Source organism: Suillus subalutaceus (genome assembly GCF_016647625.1).
Source record: "Suillus subalutaceus strain FC151 chromosome Unknown DFJ58scaffold_100, whole genome shotgun sequence".
Lineage (NCBI taxonomy): Eukaryota > Fungi > Basidiomycota > Agaricomycetes > Boletales > Suillaceae > Suillus > Suillus subalutaceus.
Window position 1 is genome coordinate 98,376 of NW_024540349.1, and position 25,661 is coordinate 124,036.

At 48.2% G+C, this 25,661-nt stretch overlaps 13 protein-coding genes across 13 annotated transcripts; 6 read left to right on the forward strand and 7 right to left on the reverse strand.

Annotated features, from left to right (window-relative positions):
• The first annotated feature begins 975 nt into the window (after positions 1 to 975).
• Positions 976 to 1,795, forward strand: DFJ58DRAFT_802252 (uncharacterized protein). Its single transcript, XM_041390923.1, has one exon. The coding sequence runs from the start codon at positions 982 to 984 to the stop codon at positions 1,552 to 1,554; it is 573 nt and encodes a 190-aa protein (XP_041240795.1). The 5' UTR covers positions 976 to 981; the 3' UTR covers positions 1,555 to 1,795.
• Positions 1,796 to 2,241: 446 nt separating this feature from the next.
• Positions 2,242 to 4,202, reverse strand: DFJ58DRAFT_747604 (uncharacterized protein; the record flags this gene model as incomplete). The annotated part of the gene is made up of 8 exons (XM_041387539.1): positions 2,242 to 2,712; positions 2,767 to 2,865; positions 2,917 to 3,009; positions 3,066 to 3,206; positions 3,260 to 3,290; positions 3,348 to 3,611; positions 3,672 to 3,779; positions 3,828 to 4,202. 8 exons carry the CDS (start codon positions 4,200 to 4,202, stop codon positions 2,378 to 2,380), a joined length of 1,446 nt encoding a protein of 481 aa, XP_041240796.1. The 3' UTR covers positions 2,242 to 2,377.
• Positions 4,203 to 4,341: 139 nt separating this feature from the next.
• DFJ58DRAFT_717598 (uncharacterized protein) lies at positions 4,342 to 5,316 on the reverse strand (the record flags this gene model as incomplete). The annotated part of the gene is made up of 3 exons (XM_041384377.1): positions 4,342 to 4,854; positions 4,912 to 5,137; positions 5,213 to 5,316. The coding sequence occupies 3 exons, from the start codon at positions 5,314 to 5,316 to the stop codon at positions 4,342 to 4,344; spliced, it is 843 nt and encodes a 280-aa protein (XP_041240797.1).
• A 234-nt stretch (positions 5,317 to 5,550) lies between these two features.
• On the reverse strand, positions 5,551 to 6,831 carry DFJ58DRAFT_802261 (uncharacterized protein; the record flags this gene model as incomplete). Its single annotated transcript, XM_041390924.1, has 3 exons — positions 6,668 to 6,831; positions 6,018 to 6,611; positions 5,551 to 5,967 (listed from the first exon to the last, which is right to left on the reverse strand). Coding segments are annotated over exons 2-3 (680 nt in total), but the record flags the coding sequence as incomplete, so codon positions are not given.
• Positions 6,748 to 7,590, forward strand: DFJ58DRAFT_731160 (uncharacterized protein; the record flags this gene model as incomplete). Its single annotated transcript, XM_041386002.1, has 2 exons — positions 6,748 to 6,875; positions 6,942 to 7,590. 2 exons carry the CDS (start codon positions 6,748 to 6,750, stop codon positions 7,588 to 7,590), a joined length of 777 nt encoding a protein of 258 aa, XP_041240799.1.
• Positions 7,591 to 12,638: 5,048 nt separating this feature from the next.
• Positions 12,639 to 13,471, reverse strand: DFJ58DRAFT_843973 (uncharacterized protein; the record flags this gene model as incomplete). Its single annotated transcript, XM_041393029.1, has 6 exons — positions 12,639 to 12,748; positions 12,771 to 12,837; positions 12,890 to 12,994; positions 13,048 to 13,131; positions 13,182 to 13,250; positions 13,301 to 13,471. 6 exons carry the CDS (start codon positions 13,469 to 13,471, stop codon positions 12,639 to 12,641), a joined length of 606 nt encoding a protein of 201 aa, XP_041240800.1.
• A 922-nt stretch (positions 13,472 to 14,393) lies between these two features.
• DFJ58DRAFT_664680 (peptidase M17, leucyl aminopeptidase) lies at positions 14,394 to 14,846 on the forward strand (the record flags this gene model as incomplete). Its single annotated transcript, XM_041382448.1, has 4 exons — positions 14,394 to 14,445; positions 14,498 to 14,555; positions 14,601 to 14,650; positions 14,692 to 14,846. Coding segments are annotated over 4 exons (315 nt in total), but the record flags the coding sequence as incomplete, so codon positions are not given.
• Positions 14,847 to 16,849: 2,003 nt separating this feature from the next.
• On the forward strand, positions 16,850 to 17,536 carry DFJ58DRAFT_747607 (uncharacterized protein; the record flags this gene model as incomplete). The annotated part of the gene is made up of 2 exons (XM_041387540.1): positions 16,850 to 17,177; positions 17,225 to 17,536. A coding segment is annotated over exon 2 (273 nt), but the record flags the coding sequence as incomplete, so codon positions are not given.
• A 251-nt stretch (positions 17,537 to 17,787) lies between these two features.
• Positions 17,788 to 19,153, forward strand: DFJ58DRAFT_25602 (uncharacterized protein). The gene is made up of 2 exons (XM_041379496.1): positions 17,788 to 18,892; positions 18,949 to 19,153. The coding sequence occupies exon 1, from the start codon at positions 17,874 to 17,876 to the stop codon at positions 18,843 to 18,845; it is 972 nt and encodes a 323-aa protein (XP_041240803.1). The 5' UTR covers positions 17,788 to 17,873; the 3' UTR covers positions 18,846 to 18,892; positions 18,949 to 19,153.
• Positions 19,154 to 19,325: 172 nt separating this feature from the next.
• On the reverse strand, positions 19,326 to 22,225 carry DFJ58DRAFT_747608 (UNC-like C-terminal-domain-containing protein; the record flags this gene model as incomplete). Its single annotated transcript, XM_041387541.1, has 6 exons — positions 21,343 to 22,225; positions 20,403 to 21,293; positions 20,236 to 20,352; positions 20,135 to 20,185; positions 19,443 to 20,091; positions 19,326 to 19,381 (listed from the first exon to the last, which is right to left on the reverse strand). Exons 1-6 carry the CDS (start codon positions 22,081 to 22,083, stop codon positions 19,326 to 19,328), a joined length of 2,505 nt encoding a protein of 834 aa, XP_041240804.1. The 5' UTR covers positions 22,084 to 22,225.
• Positions 22,226 to 22,276: 51 nt separating this feature from the next.
• DFJ58DRAFT_802290 (V-type ATPase) lies at positions 22,277 to 23,524 on the reverse strand. Its single transcript, XM_041390925.1, has 9 exons — positions 23,306 to 23,524; positions 23,225 to 23,252; positions 23,142 to 23,154; positions 22,984 to 23,089; positions 22,891 to 22,930; positions 22,679 to 22,833; positions 22,588 to 22,627; positions 22,484 to 22,536; positions 22,277 to 22,432 (listed from the first exon to the last, which is right to left on the reverse strand). Exons 1-9 carry the CDS (start codon positions 23,348 to 23,350, stop codon positions 22,421 to 22,423), a joined length of 492 nt encoding a protein of 163 aa, XP_041240805.1. The 5' UTR covers positions 23,351 to 23,524; the 3' UTR covers positions 22,277 to 22,420.
• Positions 23,488 to 24,572, forward strand: DFJ58DRAFT_25624 (thioesterase thiol ester dehydrase-isomerase). Its single transcript, XM_041379498.1, has 9 exons — positions 23,488 to 23,604; positions 23,661 to 23,688; positions 23,739 to 23,764; positions 23,815 to 23,878; positions 23,925 to 23,938; positions 23,994 to 24,165; positions 24,215 to 24,280; positions 24,333 to 24,370; positions 24,425 to 24,572. Exons 1-9 carry the CDS (start codon positions 23,575 to 23,577, stop codon positions 24,482 to 24,484), a joined length of 498 nt encoding a protein of 165 aa, XP_041240806.1. The 5' UTR covers positions 23,488 to 23,574; the 3' UTR covers positions 24,485 to 24,572.
• An 88-nt stretch (positions 24,573 to 24,660) lies between these two features.
• DFJ58DRAFT_664678 (uncharacterized protein) lies at positions 24,661 to 25,272 on the reverse strand (the record flags this gene model as incomplete). Its single annotated transcript, XM_041382447.1, has 1 exon — positions 24,661 to 25,272. The coding sequence occupies one exon, from the start codon at positions 25,270 to 25,272 to the stop codon at positions 24,661 to 24,663; it is 612 nt and encodes a 203-aa protein (XP_041240807.1).
• Between the last annotated feature and the right edge of the window lie 389 nt (positions 25,273 to 25,661).

Here is a 25,661-nt window from a genome sequence, read left to right on the forward strand (position 1 = left end):
AAGTCAATCAAATTGTGCTTGTTGCGACAACCAAGCTGTTTCTTGCGAAATATGAACCATCTTTCCGGTGGTCACGGAAGTTTGAGACTTGCCCCGACTCTGTCCTTGACTGGCTGTCTCATTTTCTCCCTTTCCACTTTGCTACAGGACAAGTGGATGAAGATGTAGAAAAAATCGCTATGGAAGTCATATCAAAACTCCTATGCTCCTCTCCATCGCCTCAAATCATAGCTAATTGCACCCTTCTTGCTTGTGTTATGGTCGGGGTTCGGTTCGACAAGAAAGACATCGTTCGGATTGATAAAAGGTGCTATTGACTCATTTGATGGTTCTTCTGCTATGCTAATGAAGAGATCGTGTAGTTCTGCACTGCCTCGACTTGCTGAGTGCCTTTGGACAAAGTTTCAGGAAGCACTCCGGGCATCGGATGGGGGCGATCTCGACAGTACTGTCCGCCGAGCATGGCACTTCGATGTCATCTGTCGGGTGCTTAACCGTCATTCACTTTCACCTCTGAAGACGTGGAACCTGAGCGTAATCTGCAAGATTCATTCACGAGCCAGGTCATCTCAACACAATGATCAGGATTCATTGGCAGCACTACGGAAAGTACAGCGCTTCGGGTTCGCCGTTGATGTCGATCAATTCCCATTAGCCCCTGCAGACTCTGCAGCCCCTGCCTGGTTGTGGCAGCATCACTTCTCGTGGCAAACCAATTCCCACTCGCCAGAAGACTTCGACTGGCTAGTGGACCACCTCGGCGATGTTTGTTCCGACGACCACGAGACAGCAGGTGACATCCTTATACTACTGAGTAGTATGAGAGTGGGCTGCAGCCCCGCTAAACAACGTCTATACGTCGAGAGCCTCATCGCCTGCATGGATGGCCGCAGGCCTCCTCGTTTACGTCATGCTGCCCTTCGCGTTGCTCACAGTTCCCGGGACGTCTTGGCCTCCATAGATGTCATTGATGATGCGGACATGATTTTGACCAAATTCTCCGCTGCTATCCTTACCGCAGTCTGTCCACAACCAGGTGCAACGCCCACTGGTGATGGCCCTGACTGCTTCTTCCATCTTAACCGCGATATGTGTTATCTCCAATTGATCTTTGCCCTGGCGAGGAATTCCTATTGGCGCCCCCATTTGTACTGCCACATGGATCGGGCCATTAAGATGATCGCAGTGTGCTGCGAATCACACGAGCCGCATGCCTTTTACCTTGTTGGTATCTTCCTCCGAATAACACATAAACAGGTGTCCGCCACATCACTCAGTTCTATCACAGAGCAGCAGGGGTGGAACATGATGAGAAAGGCATGGCGTTTAGCTTTTCTCACAATCGGCAACATACACTGTGTCGAATTCCTTCCCGATCTTGTGGAAGGGACAAAGAAGTACATGCGTACTAGTGTCGTTTCAAAATATGATCTCAAGCAACTCATCACTTATGTGAACCATCTTATCAGGATGCTGGAGCACAGGGAGGGGGTCGCCCTTACTATGAAGGAGTTGAGAGGTATAGCCGACGACATACTTGCGCAGTCTGGTTAATACATCAGGGGAAACCTCCGCCAGGAAACTCACCAAATTTTTCCACCTGTACCTGTAGGTTTGATGTATCACTACCTATAACTACAAATGATCCGAGATACAATAATTGCTGAGGGCTACAAATGGTATGATACATCACTGTATTGTAGACTAAAGGTTCCCTATGACCCCGCTACATTGCTTAGCCGTGTCCGTGTATAGTAGTACTATGTGTTTCCTTGTTATAATACCTTTCTGTTGATGAAGTCGCGAGATCCATCTGAGATCATCGTGCCAAGTCTGGAGTGTCATTGAGATCGCAAGATCGTGTCATTTGAAGCTAATAATGGACATCATGATGCTGACTCGTTCGAAGTTCTTCAACGATGACGCAGGCTGAAAATTTCGACCAGCGTGGCGAATCGATTCAACTTGGTGTATTTACACAGTGTGGCCAATTAGGATTAAGGCTCTCTACACACCGCCGACTGGGTAGGAGTCTGGAGTGGCGTATGCCACGGATATCTATGACGCTCCAAAGCGTACTTTAATATAGTGCGCGATACACTATCGAGTGCGCGACACACAACATCGAGTGCGCGACACACTATTGAGTGCGCGATACGTCGAGTGCGCGATACAAAAGCAGCTCGGTTGGGCCTTGAAGCTTCGAAGTCATGTCAATATTTTGAATTTTTCAACAAGCAAGTCTACTATAAGCGCTAGTAACTATTAGTATTAAGTCCGAAAACAAAAAGTAGCAAGGCATAGGCATTAAGGGCTCCATAGTAATCATTATGGTACTAGAAAAGATTCTGAGTAGACGGCAAGAGGACACGAGAGATTAGACGGCAATATTGACATCACCAATAAAATAATCTTCTGACCAGGGATTAATACGAGGAGGGGCAGATGGACTATCGGGGTCGCGGATACCACGCAATATGATATCAGACGGTTGGGGCTCTACGAAGTCGGGTGGCATGGCAACACGACGGCGTTGAACAATGGGTGAATGAAACTGTGTCGAAAGTAAATCAGCGGTGCCGAAACGTGACCCAGTGGAAAAAGAGCTAGTGGAGGGGATAGTGTTTTTGCTTGGGGTCTGTGGTGCCAGAGACAGGTGTCGAATAACATCAGGGAGTTCATCGATATCTGCATTAGAACTTTCTAAAAAAACTGAATTTAAAGTGAATTAAGAAAGTGAAAATTTGCATTAAAATAGGGACACACGTTTCGTAGGCTGTGACTCCTGTGAGGCCGCATTAATAATACTCGATGCTCGGAGATCTGACACTGGCTCCTCAAGCTCCTGCTTCACCACAGCGCCTACTAGAATAATGAATAAGTGAGAGTATATTTCGCAAGCTACACAACACACACCTTTCATTTTTTTGATGACTGGTTTGTATTCCGTGTCGGAGAGAATCTCGATGGACAATGATGTTTGTCGCCCACGTTTGAGCTTTGCAGCAGCTAGAGAGTTGGATAAATTGAAATAAAAAGTAAGTGGTTGAAATTAATAAACTTACCTGCATGTGTTAAGATTATTGGTTTTGCCGCCTCAAAACTTGAAGCATCATCAGAGTCGAGAAACATTCCATCATCCCCCGTCTCTCGATATTCGGGATCCCATGATGCATAGACATGTTCTGGAATTCTTCTCCGCAATGCTGAAGATATTCAGGTTAGCATCGAGAAATTATATAAGACGGAGGCTTCTTACCTATGATGATGTTTGCATCTTTCACAGGGCACTTGGGTCTACCTCGGAATCATGCAAGATCATTGCCGTCGGGCCTTTCAATATTTACAACGTCGTAGTGGAGCCTCTCCTTGCTTATCAAAACCCATGGGAAAGAAGGTATGCCAATTCCTTTCCCCTTTTCTGTCGAATTGACATATCCAAATGCCAAAGGGAACACTTCATTCTGCAGGTATTGATTGACTTCGTCATGAGTCCACGTTCGGCTGAAGGAAAACCTGCTAGCAGTCTCGATATGTGCGCATTGACGGCGTTCCATGTTGTGCAGCTTCGTCCGTGATGGTGGGATTGTATTGATGAGGTTACCATCATCCTTCAACATATTGTGTTAGTTTTTCTTGTGCAATGAACGAGATATATATTCTGAATTTACATCGAGACAATTCACCAAGAGAAGCCATTGTGCAACCTTGGTAATTTTATCCTCAGAGTCAAATTGGCTCATGGCCCTTGCTTTACCGGTAACACGACGAAATTGCAACTGCTCTGACTTGTAAGTGCCGCACATCTGTCATTGTATATTGCGCACCTTATTGTTCTGCGAATTTAAACCAGTTCTATATCCATTCATGACTTCATCTCTTGCTTGCTCGACACCTATCTTCTGATCGAGCATGCTTTTGGAAGAGGCAGCAGATTGCAAGGATCTTGCTGCAGACCCTGCAGCACTGGTCTTTTCCTTGAATATGCTGATGAGTCTCTTTTTTCCAGATGTGGTTCCATCTTGCTTTCGAGGTGCGTCTCTTGTAGGATCCAGAGCTTCGGGATGCTTGCTAAAGCCATGTTGGCATTCTCGACAGTAGTACAGAGCATCGGGATTAGAGGGTGGGGTGAAGCATTCACAGGTGCAGGCTTGCCCTCCCTGATGAAAGTCTTGGCAGTATACTTCACGGCGATCAGACATAGCAGTGTGTGGAATGAAGTAAAGATGGTTCGGGAGAACAAATCAGTGTGGGTCATAGATTTTTTTTATTTTGCATAAGCATTGGTTATTGACTCGTAAGTCCCATCAATTTCTAAGCTTATTCATTCACTACATGTAACTACAAGTATCCTTCTGTTTCGAACAAAGATAATGCTGATAACCCTTGACACCAAAGTGTTGCACGAGCTTCCCAGATAGGATCACTTAACGAGATGGTAATTGATTTTGTTCCACGCCTTCCAAATTGTAAGACTTCAATCATGGCTGCATCATCACCTTGCTCATCAGGGAGCAAGCCATAACCTTCCGGTACAATGCCCTCGGTAACTATTTGCTCGACTGTTGAAAAAAAAAGGTTTTCATCATGCTGAGTCTCAAAGGGGCTTTTCTTTCCGGGAACTTCAACAGCGGCATGTCGAATATTCCGTTCCTGGTCTTCTTCTATCTGTAAGATGAGCTGATCCTCCGAATTAGTGTCTTCGTCATCAGGATGGCCAGCACCAGTCTGCCCATGATGACGAGTCTGCTCTCGCCCATGAGTGCCATAGTATTGTTCAATTGTGTCTGGATGAACTCCGTCACAATTGTCTCGGTAAATACCAAGTGTTGCCTGGCTTATCAGTCGCAAATCCTGTGATGAATATGGTGTCAGTTACTTTATGTTCAAATTTTTGACGTGAAATCTCACTTGTGGACTCTTATTGTTTGTTGATGGGCCAGCAATTGGATGAAGGTTCCATTCTTCACGAAAGGTCTTACAGTTGTCATTGATAGCATCCAAGAATAGATTTTGGAGAAGCCACAAATGACCTGTTTGCTCGATATCGAGCCTGTGCAGTCTTTCCAAACGGCTAAAGAATGCCCTCCAACGTCTCATAAATTGTGTTCCTACTTCAACCCAGAGGCGCTCAGTCCTCGAATTTCAAGTTGACCTGTGGTACTTGTGTGAGAAAAACACCCAAAGGATCAAATGATGATACTAGGCTTACGATCCCCACATAAATGAGCCACGATTTGGGCCGTTTCGCATGACCATATAAGTGGCAACATCAATATTTTCACCACCACGGTCACCTCGCATACGTGATGGCATACCATACTCTTCTTGTGCTTTGAGAAACAAATTGAGAACTGTTGTAGCACGATTATTTGTGCTCGTTTCTAGTGCAACCACCTGGATGAGCCATGATTAATTTCTGATGACTTCAACTCGGACTTGTGACATACTGTTCTGCAGTAACCATCAATAAATCCATGGACAATAAATCCCCACCGAATCATCTTATGGTGCCCATCCAAATGCCAAAGAGCATTGGAACACTTAACTTTATATTTCCTTCTTCGAATAATTTGTTGGCGTCTGAATTGGCGTCCAATTCTGTCAACTCGTTGTAGGGATTGCCAAATTCACCTATGTTGTACACGGACACCTTGTTGTCGAAGAAAACCAACAAGGTACCAAAACCCAGACTCCGGTCTACGACATTTGAATATCTTCACCAAAGCATCAAGGTCACGGTCACGAAGGTTGGAATAGCACCTTTCAATGCTGTGTTGACGCATGTAGCGCCATAATGTTGCTGGATGAACATCAACAATCTTTGCTAGCTCAACATGTCTGATGTGATGTTGAGCAGAGGTGGCCTCGATCAAGAAATCAAGGTCTATTATTTTTTTGGGCCGCCCTCGTTTTCCCATGTTCTCAATTCCAGTTAATTCTGGTATATCAACACGATGCTCCTCTCTGTAAGATCCTGTCTCAGTATCCATGTATCTATCAAAATTTATGCTTACTCCTCGTTTGCAGTAGTCCCTAGGTGTTCCAGACCCGAAACTACACAGCCAAGTACCATGGCTACATCAGCTAACCATTTGACTGGGAGAGACTCTGACATTTCATCCGAGTCTGTGTTATCAGCATCTGGTGTGAGTGCTTCGAGGATTGGAAGTGCATTTGATGAGATAGCATCCACATGGAAAGCAATACGGGTAGGGTCGGCTCCATCTGCTCGAAGAACTCGGATTGCATGATCGTAAGTGTGTTGGATATTCTCATAGGCAGCTTGGATTTCGGCCGACCAATTTTTGGTTTCAGGGAGAAGTGGAAGTGACAATGACAATGAAGGACTGTTTATGTCCATTGTTTCCGAGAGTCCGAGTCAGTGCAGGTTGGAAGGGTAATAAAATTGTCACCAAGAGTTCCGCGGGCATAATTCACAGGTGACGTGGTCAAGGCATTGTTTTCTGTGTCCGGTTTTATTACTAACAACGAGTTACTCACTCAAGCTGTTCTTCATTCTACTAGTCAACCTTGCAACTATCAGTGGTTCGATGACTGCTCGACACCATCAAATGTTCTACTTCTCAGATGGCACTCACATCTTCCAGGTTCGTGCACCACTTAGTATCTGAATAGTCTCATAGTGGATACCGCGGACTGACAGTGTACTACTACTAGGCAGGACACTCACTCTTTAGGGTGCATGCAAGCATTCTCGGGGATAAATCACTTGCTTTCCGAGACATGTTCGCTGCAAGCCAGGGCACCCAACTTGAACAGGTCGATGGTAGTACTGATGACAGGCCTATTTGTGTGCCGTCGCAAGTAAGCGAAAGTGCATTTGAATTATTTTTGTCTGTCTGTTACAACAAGTGAGTTTTTTTCAAGTTTTTTTCACAACGGACGACTTGGACAAGTCTGACAATTATACCATACAGATGGAGGCCTGATGTCCTCAAAATATGTAACAAAGCTGTTATTCAACTGCTCGAGCTGAGCGACATGTATCTTTGCAAAGATGCACGAGTCTATGCTGTTCACCATCTCCAGCGGCAGCGTTACTCGCTTGAGCCAACACGACTTATCTCACTCGCATTAAAGTACAACGTCAAAGAGATCCTGCCGCATGCTTTCGAGCGACTCGTTTCAGCTCGCATCAATGATATCTCCGACGAGGAATCTCGCGCTGTTGGGTCCATTGTATGGAACACAATGTTCAAAGTCAAGGAACGACTCGATGTACATCGTCGGATCATTGCATGTGAAGCCCCACCTATGGTGCACGCGGGAACTTGCACGAAGCAAAAACTATGCGAGGATGACTGGAAGCAGCTGTGGTGGAACGGAATGGGCAGATTTTTACTGGACGGACGAAATCCCCAGCCTTACAAGGATGCCGTCGAACGCTTCGAGAAACTCGACATCGGACAAATCAATCTCGACTGCTGGAAGGCTGTGTTATATATTGTGAAAGCTCACAGTGCTTTTGATCATGAGCGAAAACTTATTACTCGTACAGCTGATGATCTTGTGAAGTCCTTAATTGTCGAGCCTAACTTCGAAGATTTCGGTCGTCTAGTTCACTAGAATAGATGGTGCGTTGAGCACTTGATGTTGTGTATCGCGCGCTTGGTGTCTTGTGTCGCGCACACGATGTTGTGTATCGCGCACTCGATAGTGTATCGCGCACTATATTAAAGTACGCTTTGGAGCGTCATAGATATCTGCTAGTCATGTTATAAAGATTGGATTATGTCATGTTGAGGTGCATGACGCAAAGGGCACGAGAGGCGTGAACAGGGTGAACGGGGCAGAATTCCGAGATCCCAGATGCCCTGGTAAATTCAGGCTTGTTGCTAGGTACAAAATTGACAAAGAACCAAATAATCAAATAGTACACTCGATATTGCAGCAATAAGATCATCGTTACATGGAGCTAGCAGGATTGATGTCAGTAACTACGAGGACATATGATAAAGACTAAGAACTCACGCATCTCGGCAACTCGACCACTGTGTCCCATGTACCATGCAGCTCAAATCAAGTTCAACACCTCCTCTCGGGATCACCATTGCAGTGCCAGGAGAATAAAATGGGTATCGGGAAGCTGGAGGTACCCAGAAAAGGAGCCGACGATCGGATCCCATCATCCATCCATCAGCGTGCAGCAAGAAAGAGGTTGAATTAGAATTATGAGAGGTGAGTTCGAGCAAGTCAGCGGAGTTGGGAAGGGTATGTTCCAGGTTAGACGAGAAGCGAATGAGGTGATTGTTACAAGTGTTAGTGGGCATGATACAGCTTTCCTGGATGGGAGGTGTAGTGCTTCGATCAAGCGAAAATGCTGAGGAATTTGGCTCTCTGGACTCAGGGGATGGTTGCACTTTCACTGCACTGCACAGCCGTACAGTCTCATCCCAAGAACCAGACGCGATGCGAGTACCGTCTGGTGAGAACGAGACTGAGTTGACCCAATCGGTGTGCCCCTGCAAGGGCTCACCCAATGGCTGTCCCGTCCATGCATCCCACACCCGCACAGTCTCATCCCTTGAACCAGAAGTGATGCAAGTACCGTTCGGTGAGAACGAGACTGAGTTAACCCCTTCAGTGTGTCCCCGGAAGGGATCACCCACTGGCTGTCCTGTCCCTGCATCCCACAGCCGCACAGTGTTATCCTCCGAACCAGACGCGATGCGAGTACCATCCGGTGAGAACGAGACTGAGTTAACTCCTTCAGTGTGCCCCTCCAAGGGCTCACCCAATGATTGCCCTGTCCCTGCATCCCACAACCGCACAGTGTTATCCCAAGAACCAGACGCGATACGAGTACCATCCGGTGAAAACGAGACTGAGTTAACCCAATGAGTGTGCCCCTCTAAGGGATCACCCAATGGCTCTCTACTCCATGCATCCCACAGCCGCACAGTCCCATCCCTTGAACCAGACGCGATGCGAGTACCATCCGGTGAAAACGAGACTGAGAGTACCATATCTGTGTGCCCCCGCAAGGGCTCACCCAATGGCTGTCCTGTCCATGCATCCCACAGCCGCACAGTCTCATCCCAAGAACCAGACACGATGCGAGTACTGTCCGGTGAGAACGAGACTGAGCTAACCCCTTCAGTGTGCCCCCGTAAGGGCTCACCCAATGAATGTCCCGTCAATGCATCCCACAGCCGCACAGTCTCATCCCTTGAACCAGATGCGATGCGAGTACCGTCCGGCGAGAACGAGATTGTGTAAATCGCCTGAGTGTGCCTCTGCAAGGGCTCACCCAATAGCTGTTCCGTCGCTGCATCCCACAGTCGTATGGTGTCATCCTCCGAACCAGACGCGATGCGAGTACCATCCGGTGAGAACGAGACTGAGTTAACTCCTTCAGTGTGCCCCTCCAAGGGCTCACCCAATGACTGCCCTGTCCCTGCATCCCACAACCGCACAGTGTTATCCCAAGAACCAGACGCGATGCGAGTACCATCTGGTGAGAACGAGACTGAGTTAATCCCTTCAGTGTGCCCCTCCAAGGGATCACCCAATGGCTCTCCTGTCGCTGCATCCCAAACCCGCACAGTCATATCCCAAGAACCAGACACGATGCGAGTACTATCCGGTGAGAACGAGACTGAGCTAACCCCTTCAGTGTGCCCCTCCAAGGGCTCACCCAATGGCTGTCCCGTCCATGCATCCCACAGCCGCACAGTCTCATCCCAAGAACCAGACGCGATGCGAATACCGTCCGGTGAGAACGAGACTGAGCTAACCCCTTCAGTGTGCCCCCGGAAGGGCTCACCCAATACCTGTTTCCGTCGCTGGATCCCACAGTCGTATGGTGTTATCATCCGAACCAGACGCGATGCGAGTACCATCCGGTGAGAATGAGACTGAATTAACTCCTTCAGTGTGCCCCTCCAAGGGCTCACCCAATGACTGCCCTGTCCCTGCATCCCACAGCCGCACAGTGTTATCCTCCGAACCAGACGCGATACGAGTACCATCCGGTGAAAACGAGACTGAGTTAACCCAATGAGTGTGCCCCCGCAAGGGATCGCCCAATGGCTGTCCTGTCCATGCATCCCACAGCTGCACAGTCCCATCCCTTGAACCAGACGCGATGCGAGTACCATCCGGTGAGAACGTGACTGAGAGTACCATATCAGTGTGCCCACTGATTACGGTCTGAACAACCGCCCAGTTCAAACTACGACCAGATGCCAGACGAAGGTTATTCGGAAACCTTGTAGTAAATTTGGTAGCCATGGTGGAGTTAACAGGTGTGAATGGGAGCGCCGATAAATACAGATGCGGCGTGCTGTGCAAAATCATGTCGCCAAACACTTGAATGAATCTTTGTACATCCATTGTGGTCGACCGTACATCTTCGTATCCAGAACGGCCCTGTATTTATTTATGAGCTGTTCATCTAACACGGCCTCGCAGGCATGTGCTCACCTTCAGCCACTTGATAACGAGTGGAAGCACAGTAATTGCACCACTGACTGCATTGAGAAGCCCCAGTGCTTCAATCCAGAACAGCAGTCGCTCGTTGTCCAGGAATGATCTGATCGCCTTTGCGAGCTCATTGTCGAAGTCCGTTGTTTGAACATGCGTAGCCCAAAATCGGCAGGAATAGGAGAGATGTGGGGGAATGGATGTTTTGACTCGTCGAGGCAGTCCGGAATCTTCGCGATTAGGGAGGTATGATGACTCTAGATCGCATATGTTGAAGCGAAGACCTTGTTCCATGACTCCAAGTGACGCAAACGCTAAGTCGCGATGTTGCGCCTTCGTAACCTCGACGAAAAAGTCTCCGCTGGATAATTTGTCTGTGAGGAACTCTTGGAAGGATGCGTGAAGGGGCCTGACAGGGATGCATGAGTCCGTTGTGCCACTGAGGAGGGATCCCATATGTTGTATGATGTCCACATTGTAATGTTTATTGTAGTTTGGAAAACAGTTCCGCATGGCGTTGAGGGAATGAAACGGGAGAGGCTCAGCTGTGCCGAGTATTTGTCCCATCACAGAATGAAACCCCGCTAGTGCTTCCTGGTACCCGACATCGCCATACCGATTTCGTGACCAGATATCTGCCAAAATAAGCCGATACATATCATACAGCTTGTTTGTTCGCTTCCCAGGATCACGGTTCACGACAGTTTCAAGGCGAGACCTTGAGTTTATGCCGGGAAGGTCTTCCTTAATGTATTCGCATGCCAAACGTGCCCACTCGAAAAATCCATCGGCTTTCGCAGCGAGGTTTGCAAACTCTTTGTCCCCAAAATGTGACAGCCTTTCTAGTTTGTCAGATACAAAAGCGCAGATGTCGCGCTTCACCACTGCTGCTGGAATATCGTCCATGGATAGCCGTAAAATATGCTGAGCACCGTGAAATGCATCTTCGATATCAGGAAGTGAGCGAGAGGTAACGAGAATCCGAAAGTTGGATGGGAGTTCTGTGATTTGGGGAAGATCTTTGTTCTGAAGTTTACAGGCCAGTATGCGGAGAAGGTCCCGCCGCGTCTCCACTTCGCCGCTCTCGTCCAGCGCTTCAATCACGATCAAGACAGGTCCCACACTTGACCTAGAGAATTTCTTCAGTGGTTCCATGAGCAGCTTCTCCCACTGCTGGAAAATATCCTTTGAGTTCTTGAGTGAAGTGGAATTTTTGACCGCATCCACCAATGCTCGTCTCATCTCCGGATCATGATCAGCTAGGTCACGAGCGATGGTGGAGAAAACTTTTTCGTGGCGTTTCTCGGCCTTGTCGAAGCAAACACATGAACCGAGCATGCCTATGTCACTGAACCACTTGGCAATCGTGTGAGCGATGGCCGATTTTCCCGTGCCTGCAGGACCAGATAACCACAGCACACGTTCAGCAGCATCTCCACTGCCGTTGATCCAATCTGTAATCCGGGAGAGAATCTCCTTGCGCGTCTCTGGTAGGCACTGTTTCATGGTGTTTAGTCCAGCGCCCTTTGCATAAGGGATATCCACGGGATCCAGGGTATCGCCTGAAACGGTGTGAGGGAATGTAAAGACAGAAGCGTGCCAGAATCCTTACCTATACGATCGATGAAGACGGCCACGTCGCGATCAACTTGGTCCCGGAATTGTTGCATAAGTCCGTCCAAAATGTCGCAGTACTGCTTAATGATGTCATCGGCTTCCGAGAGAACGTTTTTCCCAAGTCTCTTCCCTATGAATAATAGTATAAGATTCATGTACGGAGTGCGATAGCTTGTTGACTCACAAAAGTTCTTTGTCTCCGAATAGTCCCTGATGAAACGGGCACACTCAAGAGTCTGCTGAACGATTTTTCCAACGATGCCGCGCATCGATCCAATTTTGCTAAGGTTGTCATCTTGAGTCATAAAGCGGTAAACTTCAGTCAATTTCTCGAGGAGACTATGGATCGATTTGTCGCGCTCTGCTTGAGCAATTAGGATCTACATAGAATTATGAATTCTGAGCAGGAGACTGGACTCCGGGAGGAACTGAACATACCTTGGAAGCAGCAGACAGCACACCCAGCGCCATCTTTGCGTACGGATGTACCTATGCAACTTGATTAGTTCGCTTCCAATCAACAAGAATGGCCCATACATCCGCGATCTTCTCAAGGACAGCGTCGATAACCTTTAGGGGTTCGAGATACGTTGCCTCAAAATCATCCGCGGCAGCGAGATCCGCTGGGGCATTACTGACGGCGGATGCCATAGAAGTCGCATGTCTCCCGAGTAATCCCATGCTTCGTGCACCATCACGGGCACCCTGAAGTTCAGCATCAACTAATTGGGGATTAGGGCCTTCCTCCTTGCCAGAGGCAGTAGCCTGAACCTGTGGAACAGCCGAAATTAAAGAGGAAAGTTAAAGTATTTGACGAAAATACCTGCGAAGCAGGCTCTCCGGACAGCCCTTGGTTCCCGGAGTCGCTAAGAATCTTAGATGTGGTGGGATGCTTGTTATCGTTGGAAGGATGGAAATGCAGCGTGTCCTGGGTGCTTCTAAGAAAACAGAAGAACTAGGATAGCGAGTTCGAGCACTTACCTCGATTTTCTGACTCGATGAAACCCCTTCAATTTCGACATCCTGGGCCGCAGTGGTGTGGTTGCGTGTTCGCTTGAAGCGTTTCTGCACGATCTCAGTTGTATTCAGGACAATCAGTATTCACGTCTACGCACAGGAAGTTTTTTGGTCAACCCATCCTTCATTTTCCGCAGGGACTGACGGACTCCTCCACGAGGTTGATTCTGGACAAAGAATGCATAAGGGCAGCGATGGATTTCAAGAAACCACATACCGAGCTTTCAGGAGGAGGATCTGACCTATATTCACTCATCGCGATTGGTGACCTGGTCGTAGATTTGGATCGGTGTGAGAGAAACGGTGGGGTATACAGCCTTGAGAAGTAGTGTGAGAAGAGAATGGGCGTCTCATCCTTTGGCAGAACTCCGAAGAACGTTCGAAGCATGGCCAGTTGACTTCAAGCGCTAATCATTTAGCTACGCAATTCCCGTCAGTTCATAGTGGCAGGTTATTGTGTACGCATCACTGCAATGAAGGATCAAGAGACGCAAAGTCGAGCGAACTTGGTCTTCTCCAGAGTCGAATTATACAGCAGGTCCCTTCAAGTTAGGTCTGGGCGTCGTCAAGGTTCAAGTTGGCCCGGGGCGGCGGGGCCCCAGCGAGCCTTGATGATATTTAATGTATCGATAATCGTTTCAGCTGTTTAAACTTCAAGCACACGACGAGATTAGTGCATGGATGAGCAATATCTAGTGCTGATATTTAGGAGGCGGTTCCGCTGCAAGTAAATGATGCAGAATTCTGCGACGCTGCCACCAGCGTCCTAGGTAGTGCCACTAGTGCTAGCCTGGAAAGGAAAGTAAGTCACCGCTTTGAAATTTCAGCATGTCCAGCTGATGTCATCAGGCAAGTTCTGATATGAACCTCGGTCGGACGGTTTTGAGGCCCTTAGTATCCTACCGCCCCAATCTGTCACCTGTGGTTACTCACTTGGCGCTAACACGACTTCACGCGTTCCAATCATGAATGCATGACCTCCATCGACATTTGATGGGTGTGTCAACATCTACTTCCTTTCTATAATCAGCCAAGACCATCACTTTTCAACTTGAAGGTGTTTCGCTGACCATATGTAAACGATCATGTAGGCAGCTGCAGTCGTTTCATCTCTACTCGCCAATCGCACAACTCCAACTTGCATACGCTATCACTGCCCTCGTTCTGCGGTTACTCTCATCCTGATTGCAGTATCAATGTTGTCGCCGTCGCTCTGCTTTGTGTGATCTTGCACGGTCCCAAAGCTACCAAGCCAGGCGATATCTGCAACATTATCATCTTGTGGACCGACTATCTATCAGAATCTACGCAAATCCGTCGAGATAGATAGCACGGATGCTGAAGGTCGTCTGGTGCTGGCTGGTGCATACCTTGCTGTTCGCTGACGTCCTGGCAAACTCTGACTTTCTCCAAGACGCGCTCTACTATGCAACTACTGAACTCAAGCTGCATAGAGTTACCACTCTTACCGGGTACGTGACTATCGTTCGCACTCTCGGCTTCTTATGTATTGATAGGGCTATAGTTACTGCACTGGGTGAGATACTCATCGGTGTTTTCATGGTGCGTCATTTCATCATCGCTGTCCATCGACACGCCATTGACCAGACTGTTGCGTTAGACCCCTGATATCGCCTGTATCTGACCGTGCTGCCGGAAATGGGGAGTACGATCGATTCTGGTGCATTCCCCTTGACGAAGATTGTGGCCCACAGACATACTATTCTAAGGCCGGCCTGTGCAGTGTCAATCACCGGTCTTGAAAACTGGCGTTCTTGGTTTCCTAGACGAACGGAAACTGACAAATTCTTCAATGCGTTCGTAGTTGGCATCGAGGCAAAGGATAAACTGGTATTACTTCAAGTCTACTACCAAGTTGTCATCATTACAGAGCATGTTTACGAAATCCGACGTGTGTTTAAACTGTCTATTGCCGTCATGCGCATGGCGGTAGATAGTGAAGTCTTGTCTCAAGCTGTTGCAAAAGGAAATTCGGTCTTTGTGTGGATGCTTGGAAGGACGAGACACGAGGGTGATTTGCCTGATCCATTCAATATTAAGAACTGTCTTCCATTTAATGGTCTGACTGGGAAGACTGATCCATGGGAAGATGCTAACACCCTAATACATGAAAAACGGTGAACCAACATTAGGATGTTCCCGGCCTCACCAGCAAGCGCAGCGCCTGGTTTTTCTTTAAAAAATTACATCTATCGTCCTTTGGAGTCAATGACCCTGGGGAGTGGTTCCCAGCTTTCTATCGTAATTCGTTAATCGTCGCGATCATCGGCTAGCTTCATCACAACAATTACCATGTCAATTCCTTGCAAACCGTACAAGATGTGGCATTGATACGACGAGCCACAGGAAAACAGGTTTACATATTAACATAGAACATGTCATACATAGAACATAATCAAGCAGGAGACGAGCATATCAGAATGCTGATGCAATGCATGAATTGACTATGTCTAGCACTCCAGATGTGAAGAAACTCACAGCACACCAATTCCAGCAAATAATCCATGCGCTTTGACGCTTTAGGTATTACGCTCCGTATAGACATCCCTGAATCAATGCTCTCGGTCCTTTCTATCGACGTGGCTTTGTGTATGTCCTAGTCGTCCGACTTGCCCAGAAGACTGCTGAGTTATTCCGAGCTGTGGCTCCTTGGTGATTATACCTAATGTCACTAGATGCCTGAGGCGAGCCTTCCTGAGTCGACGCCGACTGTGAATGGGGATTTGACCTGGTACCATTAGAAGTTGTTGTCCGACATGAACGTGAAACTACAGTCCTCTGGGAATTTCCTGAGACACGTCATTGAGAACGAATACGCTGAACGTGCCCTGTGAGCTTGTCCGGTCGCTACCTCGACAATGTATGGAGTCGACACCGCCCTGTGGGATTGAGGGTGACGAATGCGTGTCCAAAAGTTGCCAAGAGGTAGAATACGCCATTCCCGACTGGCAGATCTTGAGGACGTCTGCTGAGCTTCCCTTACATTGGACTTCGACTTGGATGACGAATCCGTTTCTATAATTTGGAAGAGGTAGCATGCGCCGTTCCCGATCGGTGGTTCTTGAATCTTGTGGAGGCCTGCTGGTGAACAGAGCCTGATGAAGGTCCAGGTCCAAGTCGTATCTAACAAATCAATTTTTAGCATATACTTGAATCCGAGTCTGGAACGTCTTACAGGGCGACCCTTTGCAGTGCTAGAAGGATGTGGCGGTTGATCGAAGAACCCTAGGTGGAGTCCCAGCGAACGTTCAAGTTGTTTTCCTTTGGCTCTTGGGGTAATCGTTGCAGGCAATTGTTGCATATCATGAGTTTAGTGTTCTACCATAAACCTATATCTCACATCGAGGGGGAGGCTAGAACCAAGAATCTAGTTCGCTTCGTTAGTAGTCGGGATTGAACGTGTGGTGTAGGTTTCCTTGCTTCTTCCGTTGAATGAATAATCATCCTTCGAATCTCAAGGCACGCTCGAAGCTGCAAAATAATTGATGTCCGTTGAAAATGCAAATGGACGGGTAGTACATCTCATGATGAAAATAGTCAATTTGTGACCCTTCATATCATAGAAAATATGTGGGGTGATCGACGTCGACGAGTGATACTGGCTTCCTTCAAGTTGAGCGCAGTAAGGTACAAACACATCGAGCGGGCCGGAGTTCCAAACTTGGTGCCGTTGTGTCCAGGCTGCGGCCCGAGACCGGCCAAATTTATAACCTTTCGCTTGCAAGGGACCCAAGATGTGGTTGCTGTCTAGATCTCCTAGCCAAGGCAGCTGGTAATCCTGGCTGTCCAAACTCTGCACTTGATCCCGACTCTATTCTCTAGGATAGTTTTTGACAATGACAGCCTTTTGTTCCCATGGGGCCCATGGAGCCCTATGTGGCACTTCTGATCAGGAACAGCGTGCATTATGGTTCAGTGGGGGATCAGATCGATCATCCTTGGATTTCTTCTAGGCAAGTGTCGTACTCGTAATATATGCTTACGTGCATCTAGTTTCTGTAGCGAACCGACACTCTGAAGCGACAAGTCCACAATCGAGGGCCTGTGTTAGTGCAGCAAGTTGGCCTTAAGAAGTGCGTCTCTTCCGAGACTATCCATTCGTAGTATTGACTTGGACTAGTTCACTTCTTCCCATTTCTCCACAAATCATCAACCGGGATGAATAGCTGTTATATCGACTGGCTGCCGGACGACGTGCTCCGCGTCATTTTCAAGTTGGTCAGTGAAGAAGACCAAGCAGCTTTCCATGATTATTCTATGCAGAATGAACGGAGAGGCAGACATTGGGACGACTGGCAAAAAGATTATTATCATTATCAGGACATGTACGCAGAAGGAATCAACGACCCTCCGCCATCGGCACTCATTTCAGCAATGGATGTGTGGCGAGCGATGGAATTGTCTCATATCACAGACTCCAACATTGTGGACTGTGTTACAAATTTCCTTCGGCGACGGTCCTGCGTCTCTTGAATACACGCGTACATTCCTGCGACGTAGCGGAACACATCCTCTCAGAATCACGTTACTTTGGAACGACCCACGCAAACCCCTTCAATGGAGTCCCACAGCTACTCTCCCCTTCATATGCCTCTGATCCCCCCGTATCGGTCGACGAAACCGTGGCTGGTGCTTACCTCGTCTTGATCATCATTGAGTTACATGCTCAGGTGCACCGTTGGCGCGAGTTTACGCTGAGGACGACCTCACAGACCCACATACATCAAGCACTCTTACTCATCTCACGCCCTTGCGTTCATCCAGCCCGTATGCTAGAAAAACTGCATCTTCAACTCGTACATGGCCAATTCGATGAAGACCCCGTCCATTATGGACCATTGATTTTTCCTGGTTCTGCGTCTCCCATCAGCGATCTTACCCTTTTTGGCATGAGTTGGTCCTGGCTTTCACCCACCGTATTTTCGTCACATATTGTCAACTTGCGGATACACTACTGCATCCCAGTGCATGAGGATGACAGAGATACAAGCACTACGGCAAAAGTTTTATCACAACTCCTTGGTGCACTCGTCAATCTGCAGACTCTCGCACTCGAAGTGGATATGGATCCGCTTGCCGCAGACATCATGTCTCCCATTGAGTTGCCCCACTTGCACTACCTGGCTATCAAATCGTGGACGATGAATTGTTGGACTGCCAAATTTCTCCACAATGTCCATATGCCCAATCTCCGGATATTGACATTGGATGGCGTTAACTACGATTTCGAGCTGATGGAGGCTGATTTCGAAGACATCCTTCACGAGTTGATCAGGCTTACCAAGGAAGATCCTTCCAACTCTCCTCTGGAGCTAGATGAACTCCATCTCGTCAATTTCACACATCGTGCAGATCCTCAGCTCCTCCATTGTCTGTATAAACAAATGGCCACTCTCAAGGTATTCACCCTCGGGCCAGCAACGTCGTACGCGAATGATGCATGGGCAATGGGACTGCTCCCAACGCCTCGCGGACTGGCAGATCTCCCTCTCCCTGGACTTCGGACCCTGCTCCTTTTTGATGTTTCAAGGGACGTTGTGCGGCACATCGTACTAGAACGACTATCGCTCACTGGTCCGCTGGAAGAGCTTTATTATCGAGAGGAGAAGGGTCAAGAGAAGCAAAATGAGATCATCCCAGATGATTGGCAACATCAAGTCGAGAAGTACCATCGTATCGGTGATGTGAAATCTGAACGTTATTGCGATGTGGTTAACAGGCGGTGGTCATATTTAGACTAGGGCTCTCATCATTCACTTATCATGTAAATATGTCACTCACAACTTGTGTTCGTTACTATTCCCGAGTCTTGTGGTCCAGCCAAACTGACTCTACTATGGCAAGTTTCATGCGACCAAGCATGAGACGACAACCGATAGGATCCTCGCAGCCGATCGGTCAAACATGCATGTCAATTGCTTTTGTCCCGAGCAAGCACGGGCCAAACGCTCAAGAAGTTGAAGGGCTTCGCAATTTTCCAGTATAGCGACTAGGGACAGACTACGAAACACTTGGTTTTGTACATATCGAAACCAAGGCTATATTCAAGATCACGAGTTCAACAGTCACGCGGTACGGGCTTAATACGGGCTGTGAAGTCGTGTATGCGTCATCAGCGCTCAGTTGCGGTAATGGCATGCCGATATTCATGGTATATGTAACTGTACTCCTTCCCTAGTGCACAGCCTCGAATCTCGAAGGTCCATCAAAAAATCGTCGTATCAAAGGGAGGGATCGGGCGCAGAAAATTCCGAACATTCAGACCCTCCTTCAACATCTGTGTCAACCCATGCATCAGCGTCAGTGGTGCCTTCTGACATCACAGTCCTTTGTCTGACGTGAGAGGTTAAGTGGGAAGAGGGGCCGTCGTGGGCTTGACACGCGTCGCGAATGATGTGTCTTCATAGGACCACGGAACACATCTTCATCGTCATTTTCTCGTTCTGCAGGCTTTGAGTTCTGGCTCTCCCTTCGACTGAGCGAGCTTTTGACTTCGTGCAGGTGAGCTGTCCGTGCCAAGCGTTTGGTAGATTTTGGAACGATGAGTCCTGTTGATGAATGCGAATTTGTTCGCACCATATGGGCGGCGCGGGGGAGTGTGGATATCTCTGTGGAGATGGAATTAGGTATGCGGCGAGTGGGGGTGCGGAGTGCAAAATTGGCAAATAGAGGGCCGGGCCGTTTTGTGGCGGTGGAGCCGCGCGGGGTGGATCGTTTATCTGCTAAAGTAGTAAAGTGTGGGGGTCGGCGTGGAATATGGTCGTGATCAGAGGACCGTTGCGTTCGATGAGACGGAAAGTCTACACGAGAATCTGGGCCTGAAGAACGATCCTTTATAGTTTCAGACCTCTTGTCGACAGAAATCTCAGGAGGACTGCGACTTCGGAACAGCAAATTATTCGAGCTACGTTCAGCGTTACTGCTAACGAAGCTCCAGTTGCGCCGGCCCCACTCTCTCGCAGAACGAGGTGATGAGTTGAGGGGGTTCTATGGACGGTGCACCTCTGGTTAAGCCAATGAATACAAGCACTGCCAGAAGCAGGCAAAGTTGTGCAATCCCAAGACGTTTCTCAAGGGTGACCTTGGAACAACATGAGCAACCTTTATCATTTTCAGGACATGGAAGCCAACCTCTTCAGCAAGATGATTTACTCGGGAGAGTAATTCACTGTGTTCGAACTCTAGACGAAGCCGCTGTCTTTCCCACTCGTGAACTGTGCGCTGATACATTTGTGCTTGTATGCGACTCTGAGATATGCATGAGATACGTTGTTTAAAGTGACTCTGGTGGAACTCACGATGCTCTGCAACCTGCCAACATCCTCACCGAGCCTCCTGAGCACTTCGCGTACACCAGCAGTCTGCTCTTCCACATAACGTGCATAAAGGCTATGATTTCCCTCCAGGAGAGTTAGTCGGGTCATTATTGTGCGGTATATCGATTCTCCACTTGACCCGACTAATGGAGGGGTAGACAATGTTGGCAAGGCGGTCGACAGCATGTTCGCAGATGGGCCATGATGAAATGATAATGATGAAGGTTGTGATAAAGATGCTTCAATATTAGAGGTGTGTGGGACTTCTGAGGAGATTAAATATGAGGTTTGGGTGGATGAGCTCTCATTAGACGAGAGAGATGTTGTGGAGGATATGGCGGAGTCGAAAGAAGATGCAACGCTCGTATCGGGACTCGATACAGACTTAGAGGTAGCGGACGAGGTAGGCTGCTGCATGATGGCGGAGTCGATAAGAATAATGGCCGGTGAAGACGCCGTGGATTGAGAAGAGAAGCTGACTGAGCTGGACGTCCGGGTCACCGGCTTGGACGCTTGAGAGTGACTCGGACTCGTATGTGCTGTAGACGGCGCCTTGGTTGTTGGAAGTGGGGTATCAAGAGGATATGCAGAAGGTATATTCTGAGCCTCAAGCTCATCCATAAACTTGTTCAGTTCAGATCCCCCAGAGCTGATGGGTAGGGGCTCCGCAATGGAGGAAAATACTTGAGCTTGAGCTCGGGCGAGTTTAAAACTCTCTTCTTCCCATATGTCCCACTTCCATTGTTCAAGGTGGGTTAGACCATAGACCCTAAGAAGAGAGACAGGACAGTAATACTCATGTCCATAGTGTGAGTGGAAGTCGACCCGGATGTACCTGTAGAAATCGCGCAGGGTAGTTGGTGTGTGGAAAGACTGTGCCATAGTTAACGACAAGGTCCATATGTTTGGGAGAAATACGCACCTGCACACCACGGACATTCTTTGCCTTGTAGGTACCTGCCAGTACCCACCCGTCATCAGACGTCGTGTAGGTCTTAGCGACCTTCACCGAAAAATCCTTGAACACCCCGCTGAAAAACTCGAAATTCGCGAGTTGCACAGTGTCGATTCTAATATCCTCGCACAACTCTACAACCACGAACTGCTCCTCCTTGCCTGATGAACATGGCGAAAGCATGTATTTGTCTTTCTTTGATGACAGAATGGACGAAGGAGACCTGGCAGAGCGATGAGAAGTGTGTACGCGTGCAGAGCAGTCCAGGTTTGCATAATTGAAGCGGTCGGTGATAGGTACCCTGAAATGAGGGGAAAGCTCTGTTTCCGGGAGGTATGCAGACGTGTCTGCCACAGTGGCATTTGGTTCGTGGGTGGTACTCGACTCCATATGTTCTAAAGCTTCGATTTGGGGATGAGCAGTCACCTGAGGCTGGGTCTGCAACTGCGGCTGGGATTGGGACTGGAACTGCTTGGACTTCCACTCTTCAAACGAGAGCAGGACATCTTCGACATCATCTGGCGGTTCTATTGACGGAGGTGGTGTCAGGCAGCAGAGAGGCGGCTCAGGTTGGCGCTTGCGATATGCAAGAACTATAGCGCGAAATGGGTCATTCTTAGATGAAGGATGAGCGACCGAGACGGCAAGAGCTGGCAACGTGAACAGGAGAAGGAGCAACGTCTTGGGGAGAGCCGCGAAAGAAACCATCAATAAAGTCTCAACCACAGCCTTTCAGACCTTCCAAAGAGTCGAAGACAACTAAAGCAACATGAGTGCTTCCCACAAATAGTTGTAGGAAGATAATCTAGATCGCCACGTCGGCAATTCTGAGAACCACAAGAAGTATTTCAGTCACTGTCCCTGGGCCTGACAAGCCCCAATGAGTAATTGAAACACGGCATTTTCACACAATAGAGGGTAATCATTGGCCTAAGATGTATAACTCAAGTAGACGATACGTGCAAGGGCTATGTTCGCAAGCATAAACATGGATGTATTAGACGGAAATCAACATTGAAGGTTTATAATGAAGTCCGTCATCTTTCTACGCGTCGCACTGCAAAATCATGTCAATAAAATGCGTACAAGTCAAAGAGAAGTAATATACCATTCCTACTAACTCTCCAGCTTTTGTGTGCATGATGAGTGCAACAATCAAGCCTACAGACGGTTATTCAATACCACACGTCGTCTCTACAAATATCGACTTACCGTAAAGACCCAGCACTTCAGCGAAGATGAGAATCAAAATCTGCACGCTATATCAGATTTGTTGCTGAAGAACTAGATAATGAATATTCACCATTCCAACGAAAAGTCGTGGCTGTTGTGCAGTCCCACGGACACCAGCATCACCGACGATACCAATGGCAAAACCTGCAGCAAGACCAGCGAGACCGACCGACAAACCAGCACCGAGGTCAATGAATCCTTGCGCAAGGGTCATTGTGGCCGCCACTGGATTGGATGTAATTTAGAATCCGTAAGAACAGGCGGGAAAATAACAGAACACACGTGAACTGGAAATGAGGACGGACACCACCAGACCGTAGATCTGCGCAGTATCAGAACCGACGGCAGTTAAGGTGGAGGAAAATAAAAACATACACCAATAATACCAGCCATGATAACAGGGACAACACATCTCATCATGAGGTCTGGCCTGAGGACACCCATCGCAGAAATACCAACACCAGACTTTGCGGTACCATAACTGCGTAAAATGTTCAATACATCACAAAACCTGCAACGCAAAAGTTTCGGACCTTGCACCAAGACCTAGCATACACAAGCACAAGTATCGGTTAGAACATCAGAGCTTCTGACAACAATTACTCATAACACTTACAGGTGAACACAATTGCGCAGGTGCAGCCCTACGAACCATTCAGTCTCGAAAGCGAATAAGGAAAAAAAATCTATAACTAACCATGGCACCGAAGAAGGGCGCGTAGACAGGACAGAGATCAGACATTATTTGTGCTTTGAAGGGAGTGGACGAAGACTATTGCGGACGACGCTGAGGAATGGCTAAGTAGTTCGAGTCCACGATGCAGTGAGGCGAAAGCCGATCGGAGATTCAACAAGTGGCGGAAGCGGCCATTGTTTGGCAAGAGCATTAGAATTAAACAACCTCCTTCTGCCTTTGGAAACTTTTAACTGCTTCCCGGACGGCATATCCCACTGGGAAGACACACAATGTCTGCTTCCTTGAGATTCACCCGAAGAGTAGGTTTTTTCTTATACAGCTTACTTGCGCTTTCTCACAGGGGAAACTATGCAAGGTATGGAAATCCTTCATAGATAACAAAGGTATTCCCACCAGGAAGTTTTGGGCGCGAGTCGCTGAATACAGCAGCTAGGGCATGATGCGCAGTGTTTTCCGAATGCAAGAGTATACAACTACGACTTGCACCCGATACTGACCAGGTCTTTCAGCTCGTTATTCACCGCGCAGTCCCCGGAACAGTTGATTTTTCACTGAAGATAGAACATTCTAACTGTACGTGCTTTTCTCTCCAGCTTTCATAATACTTATCTCCCTGCAGTAAACAGAGTCGGGGTGCGTATCTAAGTTCTTCTCGGTATCCTATTTATTGATTGACATACCAAACTAGACCGTGCACGGCGGCCTGATCCTGTCGCTGACTGATACCCTTGGCTCGCTCGCTGTTGCAAGCAAAGGTCACTACATGACCGGTGTTTCGACCGATATTGGTGCATCCTTTATACGACCTGCAGGCAGGCCAGGCGATACCCTTCATGCACGAGCCACACTTACTGCCATGGGTGAGTGATGCAAGATCTGTTATAATGTTCTACGAGCTCACCAAACCAGGGAAATCATTGGCTTATACTCGCGTCGACTTTACCAATCCTGCAGGCGATTTAGTGGCATATGGATGTAAGATTTGTCGTCAGCACGTTGAGACCTTGACTAATGGCATATACACTAGATCACACGAAATATGTTGGGAAATCGTCGTCTGACCCTGTGAGTAAAGCAAATAGTACTTTCTAGCTCAACAACCTCATAATTTGTTTTCAGAACAACGTGAAATTTTCGGAAGATGGCGAGCAAGTAATAGAAGGGAACGACATTGACTAATACAGTTTCTATTGTCACTTTGTGACCTACCAAATGCGCGTCAAGTTTTGGAAACAACATTCACTTTGCACAGATGATCTGTGACGTGTACAAAGCAGTAAAGCGTCGAGAACAAACGACAATGTCAAGAAAACAAACGTTTCTATCCTTTTTTTCAGTCCAATCCAATGTCTCCATTAACTCGCATGATGCAACAAGTGGAGAAGGCGCAAGGCTGTGTCTTCTTCGTGCGCCCTCGTTAATGAACTGTCCAATTTTTTCGATCTACCGAAGTCTATCAGGCGGAAGCTCTTGGTCGAAAACGGCCGCTGGATTGGCCACTCCGTTGGCTTGCCTTGTTGCCACAGGATGTTCCGCGCTGCGAATGACTCGTGCAACCACCCCGCATGATGAAAGCGGAAGACAAGCGACGCGCACTCTTGCTTGTCGTCCACGCACAACTCATCTGGGTCTATCTCCCTGCCACAGTACTCCAGGAGTAAGATCGGACTCAGATAGTTGGGATGACTCGTGCCATCAGTTGGATCATCGGGTGTGTAGTAACCGTAGAACTGCGGACAGAGTGCCCCGACTGGGACAGGATCGTGAATAGGGGGCATGACATTATATCCGTTCCAATGTTGGAAGAAGTGGTCAGGGAACGATTGATAGTTGTTCGCCTCTCGAGCGAGGTGCTGGTCGTGTTCGATCGAGAGTTTCGCAACAACAGTGACTGTCGCGGTGCGCGGAATGGTCCCCGAGCTACTCCTGCCGTGTCCGCATGGTTCCCATGGGGCTCGCCACTTCATACTAGTATGGATGCGAAGAGCTGGCCCAGAGTAAGATGCGGTTCGGACGACCCTCGGAGGTTCAACGGTGAATATTTCTTCCTCGCTGTGTTCTTCTTCACTTTGTCCCCCCTCACTTTCTTCTGTGTCAGCTTGTTCTTCGTCCCCATGGTCCTGCTCTGATCCCTCTTTGCCTTTCCCCTTGTCCTTCCTGGGAACAGACCCCAGTGCGCTCGGTTCCTCGGAGTCCTGAATCTCGTCCACCTTCATCTCAACGTCAGGTGCCTCATCCTGCTCCACTTTGGCTCCGGGCTGCAGATCCTGCCCGTCTACGGCGTCCATTTCGACATCGGTTTTGGCACCCCCTGTTTGAGCCGAGTCACTGGAAGAGTTCGCAGGAAGATCCCTAT

Bases quoted from the DNA above. Each gene is read 5' to 3' on its own strand.
- DFJ58DRAFT_802252 (XM_041390923.1), top strand. From the start codon at position 982: ATGATTTTGACCAAATTCTCCGCTGCTATCCTTACCGCAGTCTGTCCA.
- DFJ58DRAFT_25624 (XM_041379498.1), top strand. From the start codon at position 23,575: ATGTCTGCTTCCTTGAGATTCACCCGAAGA. The intron at 23,689-23,738 runs GTATTCCCACCA...TACAGCAGCTAG, and splicing joins ATCCTTCATAGATAACAAAG to GGCATGATGCGCAGTGTTTT. The intron at 24,371-24,424 runs GTGAGTAAAGCA...ATTTGTTTTCAG, and splicing joins GGAAATCGTCGTCTGACCCT to AACAACGTGAAATTTTCGGA.
- DFJ58DRAFT_25602 (XM_041379496.1), top strand. From the start codon at position 17,874: ATGCTAGAAAAACTGCATCTTCAACTCGTACATGGCCAATTCGATGAA.
- DFJ58DRAFT_802290 (XM_041390925.1), bottom strand. From the start codon at position 23,350: ATGTCTGATCTCTGTCCTGTCTACGCGCCCTTCTTCGGTGCCATG. The intron at 23,253-23,305 runs GTTAGTTATAGA...AATGGTTCGTAG, and splicing joins CGCCCTTCTTCGGTGCCATG to GGCTGCACCTGCGCAATTGT. The intron at 22,628-22,678 runs GTGAATATTCAT...TATAGCGTGCAG, and splicing joins CACGACTTTTCGTTGGAATG to ATTTTGATTCTCATCTTCGC.